General features: G+C 38.7%; 1 protein-coding gene across 2 annotated transcripts; it reads left to right on the top strand.

Annotated features, from left to right (window-relative positions):
• Window positions 1-2,597: 2,597 nt before the first annotated feature.
• On the top strand, window positions 2,598-15,236 carry LOC119119565 (oxysterol-binding protein-related protein 2-like). 2 transcript variants are annotated; one of them, XM_037245965.1, is made up of 14 exons: window positions 2,598-2,699; window positions 7,902-8,123; window positions 8,197-8,317; window positions 9,756-9,831; window positions 10,482-10,616; window positions 11,345-11,442; window positions 11,508-11,690; window positions 11,795-11,902; window positions 12,052-12,141; window positions 12,254-12,374; window positions 12,520-12,645; window positions 12,731-12,854; window positions 13,174-13,264; window positions 13,746-15,236. In XM_037245965.1, exons 2-14 carry the CDS (start codon window positions 8,087-8,089, stop codon window positions 13,846-13,848), a joined length of 1,413 nt encoding a protein of 470 aa, XP_037101860.1. In that variant the 5' UTR covers window positions 2,598-2,699; window positions 7,902-8,086; the 3' UTR covers window positions 13,849-15,236. The 2 variants fall into 2 exon arrangements, with proteins under 2 accessions (XP_037101860.1, XP_037101861.1); XM_037245966.1 differs by having other exon boundaries at window positions 7,865-8,123.
• Window positions 15,237-16,014: the final 778 nt, after the last annotated feature.

Here is a 16,014-nt window from a genome sequence, read left to right as displayed (position 1 = left end):
CAACTTTGTCGCCACCTGGAGAACATTATGCGGTCTTACAGCCAGACCTTCTATAGGTAGATGGATTGATAGACAGACGTATAAATATAAATAGACAGACCCAGCAAACTGGGCTCCATGTGGTTTTTTAACATGGGCTTATAGGCATGGTTCCATCTGGGTTTGCTCCTGGGTTCCGCCAGGGCCACAACTATGTTAGCCCACATGGGTTTACTAGTTTGAAATTCTAACTTTAACTTGAAACCCTACTTTGAAACCTCAACTCTAGTTTGAAACCTTAACTATAGTTTCAAAGCCTCCTATGAAACCTGAACCTTGGTTTAAAACTCTGCTTTGAAAGCATAACCTTAGTTCAAAATGATGACTTTAGTTTGAAACCCTACTATGACAAATAACCCTAACACCTAAACCCTAATCCCCTATTCCTAACCCCAAATCTGTAACCCCTAACTCTAAATCCTGTATGTCTGCAGTCCAAAATATTTTTTTGTGTAGAGAATAAAAGAAGATGACTTGCCTTCGTCTTCTCATATTGTTATGTTCTGCATCTCCACAACATCATGATACACCAATGAGAACAAAAGTATTGTGCTGCACCATTCTATGGTCAAACTGTATTTGGTCTTGGTTTTTGATTTTTGATTTTTAATCTTTGATGCGGGACTAATTGGTCAGCAGACCACAGTGGCCACACAGGAGAATGAAAAGACACACGATGACTTAAGTGTGGAGGAGCCTGACCATTGAGGGCCCTGTAATTCGACATTTTACTGGAACTAAGCCAGTGCAAAGGCATCAAAACGAAAGCTATGTGTCTGAACCGAGACAAAAGCCTAACGGCTGCGCAAAGGCATGAATAATCATGCAGTTCATTTAACTCATCTGTCCATGACCTCATCATACAGGTATGAATGTTTCTGTCATATTAAGAGTTGGTCCTCATTGTGTTGCCTTATTTTATGTCATTATATTTTTTGATGGTGTACATTGGTTTCAGAAATACTTTGTTACAATTCGGTAATGGTGACAAATGGATGTCAACATTACTAAATAACAAGACCACTTGATTTTTCATTGTTTTGTTGAGGGTAAAAGGGACACATTATAAAGATGCTGCCCTTGCATGTTAGAGCCTAAGGAACTGTCAAGCTTTCAATTGTGTTGTGTTGGCGATAATGAGCTGCATCAGCAATGTTGCTGCTGCCACAATATATGCAACAACAACAAAATACACTTTCCTTCCCTCATTTCCATTTTTTGTTTTTCTCTGAATGCATTTTCTATAACCTTTGTTTATAACATCTGAGTTGTTAATCTGTTGTTAATTGTTTGTCTTGTTTTTAAAAATATATTTACTGTCTGCTTTCAGCCACATCCCTCTGAAAACAAAAAGCCTCCATATGAACATTTCAACAAAGTGACATTTCACAATAAAACGTATAAATATTTTCTTTTTACTTTCTACATACACACTCAAAAATGTCCCTCAGTTTTGCAATGCCTCGAGGCAATTTACAACAACTCTCATGTATCAATTATTGTTGCATGCTAAAATAATATAATAATTAATCCCCCTAATTGTAGTGTTGTAGAAGCAGATTGAACATCTGCACATTTTCCCTCCGAGACAGACCCGAGGGGTTCTGAAGCTGTCTATGTGACTCATAGATAATGTGTCTCACGTGGCCTACTTTATCTGGAAAAACAAGTCGTGCTCCATCCCTTGGTGATATAGAAGATGGCCTATATACTGTGTTAAAACACAATTGCAAAATTGCACATGCGCTACCAGTTGCCCATCCCTGGATTATAGGGTTAAGGTTTTAGTGGATTGAGGTTTGGGTTTGTTGGTTTGGGTCAATTTACCAAAAAAAAAAAAAAACTTCTGGGTCGGCCCAATTTTCAACACAGCATTTACGTAAAAAGGTGTACTACAATGTCACATTCAATACATAGAAGGAATGCATTAGTTTCTAACCCCTGTCAGGGAAGGACAGAACAATGTGGGATAGGGGACAGCAGAGGAAGACGCAGGACAAGAGTGGTGGACCTTTCTGCAACTGGGGTGCAGCTGGAATGGCTACATATGTGAATTCTAAACACCTGTAGCAGAGGAGTGCAAGTGAGGGAAAAGTTGAGAGTTGTTTATAGCAATAAGGGAGTGGCCCCACACCAAGGAGCTGAGCCCCATGCCTGGGTCTATATATAAATAATATAAATAAACTTGACTAATTGATTCCCCCCCCTATTTTTAAAGTGAAACAAAAGTTGACATAAATATAAAGTACAGAATATTTAGCTTAGGTACAGTTACAAAGTATTTGTACTCTCTACAAGATTGTTTAGATGCGCGTATCAGTCATATCAACCAGAAAGGATGGAACACATTTTCCCCAGTATTTTTTTTTTTTTTTTTTTAATATTTCTTTCAGGACGTGTTCGATCCACATTGTGATTGTGACCTGCCTGCATATTATGATGCTGCTCCCACCCCCTTCGTTACGTTCTTGCTACCGACATGTCTTGTCATTGGACAGCGTGCTCCCACCCACGGGCTTGATTGGCTGTCTATTACGTCAGTCATTCTTCCATTCCCTTCCCCGCGGCTAGCCACTTCCGCTTCTGTGTCAGACCCAAAGCTAGACTGCAAGTTCTTTCTCGGGACTTGTCAAAGCGTTTACACTGTCTACGCGATCCTGGTAAGACGTGTTTTCATGGCGTCTCTTTTCCGTCTTTATATATTTTTAGGTGTCATGGCTGAGCATTTTAAGGTCTGTTATGTCAGATATGGACGCTTCTGTACTAGGTAGCTTTCCTCACTTTTAGCCGCAACGCTAACATGAATGCTAGCTGTCACTATGATGTCCTGTCAGTGTTGGATCAGACATTTGGCTGGCCAATATCGTTATGATAAACAATAACGCTTTAAGTTGTTCGTCGGGATGTCATACCACGTAGACAACTGAAGTTTGATCGCGATGATGATGTGTTAGCTAGATGAATTGTTGTACAGTACTTGCTAATGATAGCAGCCAACTCAGCATTTGGGACAGTCTGTTTTTTTTTTTTTTTTTTTGTCTTTAGGCAACACTGAATAGGGGTTGTTGGCTGCTGTTGATAAATCCAATAATGGCACACACTGATTGACTTCTGTCTATAAGTTTCACTTTAGATCCGTTCAGCGTCAAGTGTGAGATAAGCCCCAAGTTGGAAATGGGACAGAATGTGCTATTGATTTCTGCAGATTTGCGCGAATCGCACTGATCTGCGTGGGAACATCTGCGTTATTATCTCAAGCGCCGTGTTGGTTAAAGTTTCCTCCCATGGAATTTTACTGTCTCAGCAATGCCTGTTCAACTTGTGACCTCCTCCATCAAAATCTACATCTAACACTCAGGAAACCCATTGTTTTCGTTTCGTAGGAGGTTTATTCTGGGTCATTGACACTGAAGTCCATTGCGGCAAGTTGGGAAATTATTTTACTGTACCGAGAAACTCGTTCACACTGTTGCAACCATTATGTGTGGACAGTACTAAGTAAGGCCTGTATGTTTTAACTACTTGTTTACTTTGTAACAGTTTATCAAATGAAACATCCCAATTTGTTAGTTTTTAGCTGACTACTTCCTAGTTCATGGAGAATGGCGAACAGACGGCTCCAATAATACCACAGTGAAGCAATGGGTTAAAATACATTCTTTTATATACTCTTTAACATGCTGTGGGTTCTTCCTCGGCTTTGGCACCACACTCTACAAAGTTTGAGGGGAATGTATTATGACCTACTCCTTGCTATTTTACACTGGCAAAATGATTGCAGTGAAAATTGTCTTCTATCAACAACAAAGAAACAAAGCTAATTCCTTTGTATTCTATTATCAAGGGCATATTTTTTTTATGTAGTCTTAACTGACTGCAGCGGCTGCGATGTCTAGGAAAGTCATTTATTTGTGCAAATGCATTTTTCCAAATATTTCTGTGATTTTATATCATTTATATAACATTCAAAGGAATGAGATGAATCTGTTGGGGCTGGGCTATACGACCTAAATATTAATACGATAGTAGAAATTGATTCTCTCCCTGGTAATAGTATAGCTCATAGGGTGTGTGGTAAGCTTTTCATTGTGCCACATAAATGCCTGATTGCAGTTTTGCTTTTTAATGTGTTTGGATTATGTATAAAATGTGCATTTTTCACTCGCAAATTGCAATTTGATTCTGCCTATTTCGAGGCTTGGTCATCAGACTGTGATTTAAGTAGAGAAAACTCATAAGCATTAAGTTCCGAAACATAAAAGAATGCTTTGAATTGTTCTTATTTATGAAATTTGTACTGGCCCAGTGTCAATGAACTTTGAGTAGCCTCATACAATCAGGCTGTGGCCCAGCAGCAATAATGCAAGATATTGTCACACTGGGACAAGATGTTAAAATATAATCTTTTGCGCATGGTAGTGAAGACTAGAAGACCTCTTGAACTAGCTCTCCATAATGAATCAATGTCAAATGTCCAATTAGGCCACAATAGGAACGCTTTGTGGAAGGGAGTTATACTGTATCTTTGTTCTTGGATCAATGGTTACTACTACTTGAGTGGCAGCATTTGTTCTCTAATTATTGTTGACGTGTGGTTAACATTTTGCGACAGGAAAGACATTTTGCAAACGCATGTTCTCAAGGCCACATTTCAACAGATTTGAGTTGAATCTTGCAGCGGTAGTCAAACTAATGGGCATGTGTGTGACAGAAGTCAATGTCAAATATTCTTCAAATGTTAACTTGTTGTAAGTGGGGTCTGTGATTGAAGGCTGTCTGGCTACCATGTGTTCCCATAAATACCATAGGAATTTTTTATACTATTAATATTACTACATAAATATTTTCTTAGTTGCTGATTGATTAGGTGTAGTTGTCATTTTACATATGAATAAAGTACAGTCTGGCATTTCCTTCATAAATATATAATTCCAATCAAATACGATTCAATATATTTTAAAGTGACATAATTGGATTCGGCTTGATTTGATGCACTCACGTCTTTTAAATCAAAACTGATGTTCCGTTTCAATAGTTTTGTTACATCCTCTTTAATCTGTTTTTGGGTACGAAATAACAGGCAGTTTAGTGCACACAATCAGTGTCCCACTGTGTAACCACCCTGGTTTAAGATAAAGCACTGACCAGCAGAGAAACTACAGATATAAATTGCTATGGAGCTGCGTTATAAAATCTATTATCAGTCATGGATGCCTCTATCAACTTCTTTGTGAGTTGTTGCGTGGTTTAACCTTAACCTTTGTAAACTGGAAAGGGATTCTATACCTTATCAGTATTGCTCACAAGTTATCCAAAACTCATTCCCCCATGCTATCTAAATGCATTTTTTTTTTTTTTTTTTTTTAACACAGTGTTTGCCCCAAGCAGAGTCTATCTCAAGGCGAATGGTCCAAATTGTGGAAATGTAATGTATTAGTAATTAGGGATGGTCATAACGAGTAGAAAAAACAAGAAAGCTGATATTTGCTAAACAAAATTGTTTTATAAAAATGAAATGTGCCAATTCGCATAGAGCATTGTATTAATTATGTTCGTGGGTCTGTGCGCGTATGAGTAATCAAGCATCCTTTTCTAAATGAATGGATATCCTTCTGCATAAGACACATGACTTCAGGAACACTTTGAGGCATTTTGCCACACTGTGAAAAGCCAGTTTAGAAGTAATTTATCATAGTTATTATAGATAGTCATCAATGAACTAGCAGGGCAATTCAGTTTCCTGGAACAGTGTTTCAAAGGTGACTTCAAAACCTGATTTTATTGTTTATTTTTTCCCCCCCGCCTTATTTGATCCTGAGCAAGTTAAGTTTGTTTTTCAATAAAGGTTGGCAGTCAGGTTTACTTCCGAAATTACAGGATGTGCCTGGAGTAACTTGTTAACAATCACTTACATTGCACATTTGTTTTTTCCGACATTGGATTGCAGTTAGGGATGGGACAGTACCGATATCAGGTATTGGGCCGATACTTGCTTTATTTTTAAGATATTGGGTCAAGTCGTAGTGACGATACCAGCTATAAAGTATTGTGGTATGACAAAACTTATATAGCAAGTTATAGAAAGGATTACAGAATAGCTCTTCCTAAATCACAAGCTTGTTCTTTTGATTGTAGGTTAAAGATGTGAGGTCACACTTAATTTGCGGGCGACTGACATTAATTCTCTCTTTACAAATCTTGTGATTTTGTTGCTCACGTGAAATGGACTTGTGGTACGTTTCTCGGTAAGTGCGTGCGCATACGTGCATGTGAGGGGAAGAAAGATGTGTTTATGTTCTGTCTCTGTTCAGTATTAACTGGTCGTTTAGTGCTAAGTATCTTGACTCTGTTTTCTTTTTACCACCTTATTTTATTTTTTAACACCACATTGAGAAGTCTAGTTTGGTCTTTACTGGATTTAACAGGATTTGTTTCTAGAGGGAAAACAAAACTTAAAAAAAAAATAATGTTGACATTGGCTTTTAAATTAGCCGTTAGTGGATTGGGACGTCGACAGTCATGACTTGTTGACGAACCTTGGAAGCCCTAGTGCTAATCGCTTTCCATTGCATTTCCATTTCCAGTGTGTTTCTCAAGGCTTCTATTTTAGGTCAAACAATATATAATATTCCACTCCGGAAGTGGATTACAAGACAATCATTCACACTGTTTATCGATTCCATGAAGGAGGGAACATCCTGCCCTATCTTTTTCTGCTTGGACATGGTAATCTTGGTTAGAGATCGACCGCTGATGACTTTCTTTTTGTCCTAATGAGAACTTTTTGTCACCACCTTTTGTTCATAACAACAGTAGTGACTTCATTATAAAATCATAGTGTCTGGTCATCGTGTTGCCTAAGATGTTGTTGGGCGAAATTTTCATTAGACATACAGTACATTTTCAAAATCAAAAATGAAAGCATCATATTGTTAAAAATGTATCAGATTTTTGAGCGACAAGTCATCCAGTCATTTAACATTTTTCTGATCTTTGTGATGAATGAGTCAGAGTATCAGTCAACATTCCTTGTATTTATTTACCATGTGAGTTGTGTCACAATAAAAATGCCATGCCACTTTCTTTTTTTTTTGGTCCTTTTAGCATTATACACCTAAAGTATGCTGCTTAGATTAGGGAGGGAGCAAAATCATGTGATTGCATTGTGTGATTAAAGTTTAGCCATAGTTGCAGTTAGAGATGCAAAGAGATGATAAATATATCCTTAGTATACAATTGTTGAAATTATGCTAATTGCGGGAATAAATGTGCACCAAAAATGTGGTGTACCTAAACCATTGTAGTAAGTTTTGAGTTAAAAAATAATGAAGCCTCAGCAACTGTATGCATTGTGTGCACATTTTGAAAATATAACCAACAACAACTAGAATTAATTTTAATGAACGCAAAAGTCCAAGAAAATAAGGTGTTTTTAGTAGTACCGTATTTTCCAGACTATAAGGCGTACCGGACTATCAGGCGCACCTTCAATGAATGGCCCATTTTAAAACGTCCTTATATAAGGTGCACCGGACTATAAGGCGCACTATTAATGCATCATGTCAGATTTTTAATCCAAATCAAATCATTAATAATTATATTAATCAATTAATACACAGACACCTACAAAAACCTTGTGTGAAATATTCATTCGTTTTTTTTCCCTGTAACTTAGTCAGGTCAGAGTTTTTTTCTCATGTTGCTTTTCAACAACTACTTTTGTCTCCACATATTTCTATTTCTACCTTGCATCATCAAAAAGCAAAACAATATGTTCAATAACACCATCTTAGCTAACATTCACCTTTATCTATTTTTCAAACAGCAGACATTAGCTGGTGTGCTTCTTCTTCCTCCATAAGCATCCATCCTAAGCATTTTGTGGAAACCAAGCACAAATACTGTGCTGTTGCTGTAGTGACGATCCAGTGGGCACCTTGGCCGACCATTTTCTATCCAGAAGAACTCTCCGAGGTTGTCATCAGAGGGACCATGTGTTAGAGGTTGACCAGTCAACAGTCAGATTTGTCAGCGTTGACGACAGAAGATGAGCAATGAGGAGGAGTTCTTCGACGCCGTTACAGGTTAGTGCCTAGTGTCTGTTTCGTTGCTGTCATGTTACCATATTTACATAGTTATGATTATTATGCTTCACAGGCCTGGATTCGGACGAGTCATATGAAGGGGTGTCAGAGTCCAGTTACAAAGATGCACTGGTGTTTGATAGCAGCAAGAACAATGGATCAAAGCCACAAGAGAACGGTGTCAAGAAACACAGGTACTGCTGCATTCCAGCAACACCTTTCAGGCACGCTTGTGTATTTGTAGCCGAGTGAACTCCACCAGAAACCACTCAGTCTGACACGGGTTTTACTGTCATGGGCATAGGGATGGGGCATGGTTAGAAATTGTCAAAAATTATGACCTCAAGGTAAGAACATCATTGAGAAAGTGGTTGTTCATTCACTTTGATTGGATATTAACGCTTCTGAGGTTCTTGTGGGCAGCCATTGGTAGTTTTGTACTCGTACTTGACTTGCTCTCCAGTCTAGGATGTCTGCCTATGCCTACTATCAGCTAGTTTTGTTGCGCCTTAACCAAACCAACCCCAGGCATGACCATGAACAGGCTTGGTGATACAGCATATAGGTGGACGCATGGAGATGCTTGTAGGTTCATACTTTGTGTTCTTGTCTGTGACACTCCAGAGATACAATAATACAGTGGCAGGTGAAAAGCGTGCTCCGTTATTTTTCTCATTTCCTGCCAAATGGACAAACAAGCTTCCTTTTTCTGATAGCAGACCTGTTGGACAGCATGCTCTGCTTATCTACAAACTTTGTTTGTGCCAATGCATTGTTTACCCCTCAGCGTACTTGTATCAGATAGAGTTGCACAGATACAGTAATCCATCGCCTAATCACATTTTTATTTGTTGTTGAACCTATCCGGTTTTCTTTCGAGAACGCTCTAAGATCAGAATCAATCTTTATTTGCCAAGTTTGAGCATGCCAAACAAGGAATTTGACTCCAGTAGATCTCGGCCTCTGTACAACATTTAGGTAGCTAACAACATTCAGGACAACATGTGCAAAAATTGACAATTATTCTCAAACATCCCCTGATCTTAAACTCAAGGCAGTGTATGAAAGTGATGCAACTGGGGTTGAGAGACAATCTTTGTTGGGAGTGGCATTCGAAGTTAAGAAAGTGCCCCATGTGCATGATTGTTAACGTGCATATAGCAAACACTTCTGCAAATAAGAGGCAAAATGTTCTTTCTTCAAGCTATTTGGCACTCCCAACTGTAGTTTACTGTCAAACTGACATGTAAAACAAACAATTACACAAATATTTGCTACCTAAATACCATTGCAAAGGCCAGACATGCTAATTAGAATTTAGCGTCTGCATTTAATGTAATACTCTGTGAATCAACGACGGTGCATGTTCCTTGCAACCATAGCAACAGTTTGGGTTGAAAGGTAGTTTGCACATTTGTTAAACGGATGCACTCAAATACAAAAATCCTACATACATAAAGTGTGAAAATGTGTCAGATATCAGATTGATTAGATTCTAATCTAAATGAGCCCATTTAGTGGCTAAATGCTGATTGGATTCCAAGTTTCAGATTCAAAAGATGGTCTGCCTCTTTTTTAATTCTGTTTTCTCTCCACTCATCAATTGTCATTTTATTTCTCTTTTCACTCTAGGACGTCATTACCTGCACCCATGTTTTCCAGAAGCACTATTAGTGTCTGGAGTATCCTTAAAAAATGCATCGGAATGGTAAGGATTGGAATTGATCCTATCTTACTCATTGACTTTTTCTACTGAATATGCTCATCATTCCCAAACTTTTTGTTTGTTCCCCACATGTATCTTAATTATTATTATTATTTTTTTTTTTATGAAAGTTGTGCACACCTCCCCCAACTCCCACTCCAACACACTCAAAAAACACACATTTTTAGTAGACAAATGAATTAAACTAAAACTAAAAGAAGATTTACTGTATTCTCGATACATAAGGAAATAAATAGCAAGCAAATTTCATGGGCAGGCTCTTTTTTTGTTGTTGTTGTTTTTATTCAGACTGCACTAGAGAGGCCATTGACTTCTCAAAAATGGTTTTGCACTCACAGCTGTTATGTAGCAATAAGCAGTGATCTGTCAATGTGAAGAAGAGGAGAAAGATGACTTTGAATGTGAGTGCTCGAAACAATACCAACAACAAATCAACGTATTTACCGGTATTGAAAGCGTCGTTCAAGCTATGATTTACTCTTACCGAGGGACAAATATCAAGTTTGGGAAATGATGATTTCATTATTAATGTGATTGTGCAAGCAATTACTTTGCATTTCCCAATGCAAAACTGTTAGTGTTGGCAATAAACCAAGTCATCTCCACACTTCTTATCATGTGTACTTTGTCAGGAACTCTCCAAGATCACAATGCCCGTTGTCTTCAACGAGCCCCTCAGCTTCCTGCAGAGAATCACTGAATACATGGAACACACTTACCTCATCAACAGAGCTTGCTCGCTGTCTGACTCCATAGAGCGCATGCAGGTCAGACACTCAGACTCCTTACGAACTGCGTAAACTACCGCACAATTACCAGCTTGTGTGTTGTGTATCCCGCTTAAGTTGCATGGTGGGAAGAAATCAAACACACAAACAGAATTGCAATTGTCCAAAAGAAAATTGCCACCTCATCAACACTTTAGAAATGTCTGAGACGAGTCCGCCTTACATTTTTTATTATGAAGTCAAACGTTTAATTATTCACCTTTTTTACCTGGTTGAAGAGATTTTGCTTCTCAACGTACAGTGTCGTTACATCAGGGCAGGAGACGCCACCTTCATTTTTACAGCTGGCATCTGTGCGATCTGAGTGATGTTTGTTTTTAACATATTTGTGTAGCATGTTGCATCAACATTGTTTTCTTTTTCTTCAGAAACCTTTCTCTTGGATTCATCCATGTTTTTCTTACCAGGGTTCAAGCATCTCAATCTTAAGGCCAAGTGTCTCACATTGGTGGTTGTGATGCATATAAAACACTTGTATTTTAACATAATGGAAGTGCCATAATCTTAATATTTAAATATAATTTGAAAAACAAACAGGCAAAATTACATTTAAAATAGACTTTCCAAAGTCAGGGAGAGCCACAGCCAAAGGATGAGCCGCGGGTTGCAGACGAGCTCGACTAAATAGCCAAACCTGTGAGAGAAATCTCGTTGAAAAAGCTTTTCCGTGAGTGATCTAAACATGTTGTCTATAATTGTTTCTTCAGGCTGTTGCTGCGTTTGCCGTGTCAGCGGTTGCATCTCAGTGGGAGCGAACTGGAAAACCTTTCAACCCTCTTCTTGGGGAGACTTATGAACTTACCAGGTACATCTTCACATCTTTTTTTAACATGAATTATTCACCCTTCATGCTCCTGCGTGTCTACACAGAGAGGAGCAGGGCTTCCGGCTGCTAGCAGAGCAGGTATCCCATCATCCACCAGTGAGTGCCTTCCATGCTGAGAGCCTGGCAGGAGACTTTGTATTCCATGGCTCCATATACCCCAAGCTCAAATTCTGGGGGAAGAGTGTTGAGGCCGAGCCCAAAGGGACCATCACTCTCGAGCTACTTAGGTATGTCAAAGAAATGTGGGAGTTACTTTCCTCGTTTAAATGTGTTCCTTTTGGCAATGTCCCATCTGTGTCTCATGTGTCTTCCCCTTCCTTCTCTATTTCAGGCACAATGAGGCATATACGTGGAGTAACCCTAACTGCTGCGTGCACAACATCATTCTAGGCAAACTATGGATAGAGCAGTATGGCTCAGTAGAAATAGTCAACCACAGGTAAATGAATGTACTGCTCTGCAGTCATGAATAAGCTGTTATCCCATGAGACATCTTTCTTTTGGTGTGCAACGTGTAACATTTAGGTCGCATACAGTTCACCATGATTTATGGAGAGGTGTTAAATGCTTACACTCTTGTCTACACAGCACTGGAGACAAGTGTGTGTTGAATTTCAAGCCTTGTGGGATGTTTGGCAAAGAGCTGCACAAAGTGGAGGGATACATCCAGGACAAGAGGTTAGCCTTTTTACTTTGTCACCCATGATATCATTTCTAATATATTGCGTAAAGTTTTCCAAGAAAGCTGGTTTTGTAATCGGAGCTTCCTCTTGTGTTTGTCATTGTGCAGTAAAAAGAAGCTTTGTGTCATCTATGGGAAGTGGACGGAGTGCATGTGGAGTATTGATCCTCAGTCCTACGAGGCTCACAAAAAGGCAGAGAAGAAAGGAGACAACAGGAAGCAAAAACGTGTAAATTGATTAATTGAGTCAGAATCACACGAGTCTCTTTTCTCTTGGGTCGATGCAGAATTCCTCATTCGCATATTCTTGGTAGAACGGCTAATGTGATGATTAACCATGTGATTTCTCAATCCACTCTATTCCCATCCACCAGGAGGAGCCAGTAGGATCGGAAAACGATGATGCTGATGACATGCCAGAGGTCCAAGAGACTGTGTTGGTCATACCAGGGAGCACTTTGCTCTGGAGGATAGATCCTAGACCGGCTCACTCAGCTCAGGTATTGAAAGGGAGAGGAAGGAAAGAAAAGAAAATAATTGTGTGCTCAAAATCTCAACAGATTCTTTGTACTTCTCTTTGTTTAGATGTACAACTTCACCAACTTTGCATTGTCCCTCAACGAGCTGGAGCCAGGCATGGAGGCCATTTTGGCCCCATCAGACTGTCGCTTCAGACCTGACATTCGAGCCATGGAGAATGGCAAAATGGGTAATTGCATTGTCTACAACCAGCTAGTGTTTTGTTGGGCTCTGTTTGGCATTGTTTTAGCAAAAACAAATGCCCCTGGCTTTGAGAACTCTGCTCTATCCCCCCTGTGTGGAATTTGCATGTTCTTTGTCCATGAGTGCAAGTTTGAATGCTTGTTTGTCTGTAAGCAACATGCCATTGACGGGGGACCATTTCACTGGATGGATGGACGGATGAGATTAAGATAATGAAGCGCTGCCGCCATCTGCTGTTTGCCTCCATAACTGCCTCGTGTGAACGACACAAATGGCTCCACTCTGTGACTCTTGTGGTTTTACAGAAGAAGCAAGCCAGGAGAAGGAGAGACTAGAAGAGAAACAACGAGCAGCCAGAAAGCAGAGAGCCAAGAATGAGGAAGAGTGGTCTACAAGGTTTGTGTAGAGTTCATTTGCTTTTGGTTTCACACTATTGCTCTCTTTCACTGTGTAACACATTCACAGTCTTGCTCTCACACACTAACTAGCAATGTGACAAGCAGTTTCCAATTTTGTGAATTAAAAAAAAATCAAGCACTTCAAATGCCTCTAAATTCCTTCATTCAGAAAAAAAAAACAAATTGCAGAAATACACAAACTGCTCACACTGCTATTCTCACCCGTAATATTACCTTTGCGCTTGTTAACTTGAGTTTCTAGGGCAAATGTTGATGTTTGAAATATCACTGGAATTTGGACATCTTGGAATTTTACTAACAATTGGTGAATATGTTTAACGAAAACGTGTCAGTTAATCTGAGGAGGGGGGGGCATTTGACTCATTGGGCGGAAGTGCGTACCAATCAGCTGCTTTTTCTTCCCCAAAATTAATTTTTTTATGTTAGTGTTTTTCATTCATTATTTTTTTTTGTTGAAGGTGGTTCCAATCGGGTACCAACCCGAACACTGGCGCCCAGGACTGGAACTACTCGGGTGGTTACTTCAGTAGAAACTACCGAGACTTGCCTGATATCTACTGATGAGAATAGTAGCCTTCACCCTGTTCCCTTTCCACCTCTTCCATACGCCTTGTCATAAGCAGGAGGGACACGTTTAAAAATGTAACCCTTCACCATTGCACACATCCAGCGCAGATAGGAAAGACTTACACAGAGGCCTCTCTTGAACAGTTGACTCATCTTGACTTGCTCGCTTCTTCCCCATAAAGGATTGTACATCAACTTGAATTGCGATACCTGTAACTGTTTGCCAGCGCTAATTGTTTCTTCCATATGTCACTATTAAATGGCCCATGACGGAATATGCGTCATATCAATGCAAAATTGTGTGTACATGGGCTTGAACAACAGAATGAGGAGTATCAAGTGTTGGTACGATATGGCTACCTTGCTGTCAAGAAAACACATACGTTTAAGATGTTGAAAAATTGCTAAATGATTCCATTCCAGTGTCAAAAAAAACAACCTTGAGATTATTTTGGTGTAGACACTTAAAGATAAGAGAAAAACCTCAATTGGTAATGTGACACCTTGTTAATATCTTCTACATTTTGCAGCAGACCATCAGCACATTGAATCCTTATTTTACATTCCAAGTGAAAATGTTGTAAAAATGTAAAAATAATACAATGATAATAATAAAAAATAAAAAAAGCTCAGCTCTTGTGCTGACTGTGGTCGTAATAGTAAAGAAATTTCAAACAGCTAAAGCAAGAACATCTCTGGACAATGGTTGTTTTTGTGTGACTATTGCATACTGTAAAACGCAAACATGAATTTTGTTGAACGGTGGCCAAACTCCATTTCTTTTTTTTTCTTTTTTTTTTCCCCCCCCTCTTCCATAGCCTGCCTGTATTTATTTTAGAGCACTTAACCACATGCACTCGTTAGACTTATTTGTACATGTAGTTTCTGTGTCTGTTACATCTGCCTTTTTTTTGGGCAAAGCCTAATCTACTATGTGATGTGTAATCAAAACACTAAAGTTGGGTGCAGTGTTGATATGCACAAAATTTGTATTTAACACAAAATGGTACAAGGCCTCTTTCATTAACGCACATAGCAACATTTGGACCGTCAAGTCTTTTTTTGTTTGTTTTGTGTTTGTTTGCTTTTGCTATTTCTCCCAACATTTCCTCTGTTGAATTTTATCCCCCCCCTTCTCTTGGACTATCTATGTGATTGTTGTAGTTTGTGTACTCGTGTTACACAGAGGTAATCACATGCAAAATGAATGACACATTATTTTGTGCAATTGATTTATTTTTATAGTATTTAAAGCATTTTCTTTGGTGTGGACATACCACCAGATGTTTTATTTTTTGGTGGGGGACCACATAGGCATACTGTGGACAGCTTGATAGAGTCATGGACAAGAGAATGTCTACTAATAAAATCCTTAATTTCAATTATGGATGGTGACTTTTTTGTTTTCAACAAAGTTTATATGAAAAAGAAGAGAAAATGTTCTGCCCCAGCAGAAAATATTTATATTTGCTATCTATTGCAATAGATGTTGGCCTCTCTTATTTTTAGATTTATTTTTTAAAATGTTGTATGCTGTAAAAAGTATGCTTGACAAAATATAACCCCTTTAAAAAAACACCAACTAATAACTTGTTGAATATGTTAAGACCTTATTTTGATCAAAGGAACTCGAATAAAATTAAAGTGTGAAATTTACAGGTTTGGGCAAATGTCATTTTTTTGTTAGAACATTCAAATTTTTGGAAAAGAACTCTTCATATTTGTCCTTGGCTAACATCTTCCAAGGTTACCGTTGTGATGTTTCAAATATTTGTATATATCAAAACGATGAGAAGCTCCATAAAGAATCCTTTAACGGTCCAATAAAACAATAGAATAAAGCCACGGTAAATGAATGAGTGCTTGATGGACTGCATGAGTATGATTGATTTTAGCTGCCTCAGCAAGAGATCATGTTAAGTCCAAAGTCAAGTGGTTCTACTTTTCTATAAGACAATCATGAACAAGTTTTGATTGTATTACAATGTTATTTCAAAGGGGTTACAGTCATTCAAAATATAATGCATTTGATTTATATTGTGCTTTTCCTGGAGCACACAATGCGCTTACAGTGGATGCATTACTTTATTCATACGCTCACACATTCACATTGGTGGTGGTGGTAAACTGCATTACGTAGCCACAGCTGGCCCCGGGGCA

Source organism: Syngnathus acus, chromosome 2 (assembly GCF_901709675.1).
Source record: "Syngnathus acus chromosome 2, fSynAcu1.2, whole genome shotgun sequence".
Taxonomy (NCBI): Eukaryota; Metazoa; Chordata; class Actinopteri; order Syngnathiformes; family Syngnathidae; genus Syngnathus; species Syngnathus acus.
This window is presented reverse-complemented; position numbering and strand designations above follow the sequence as displayed.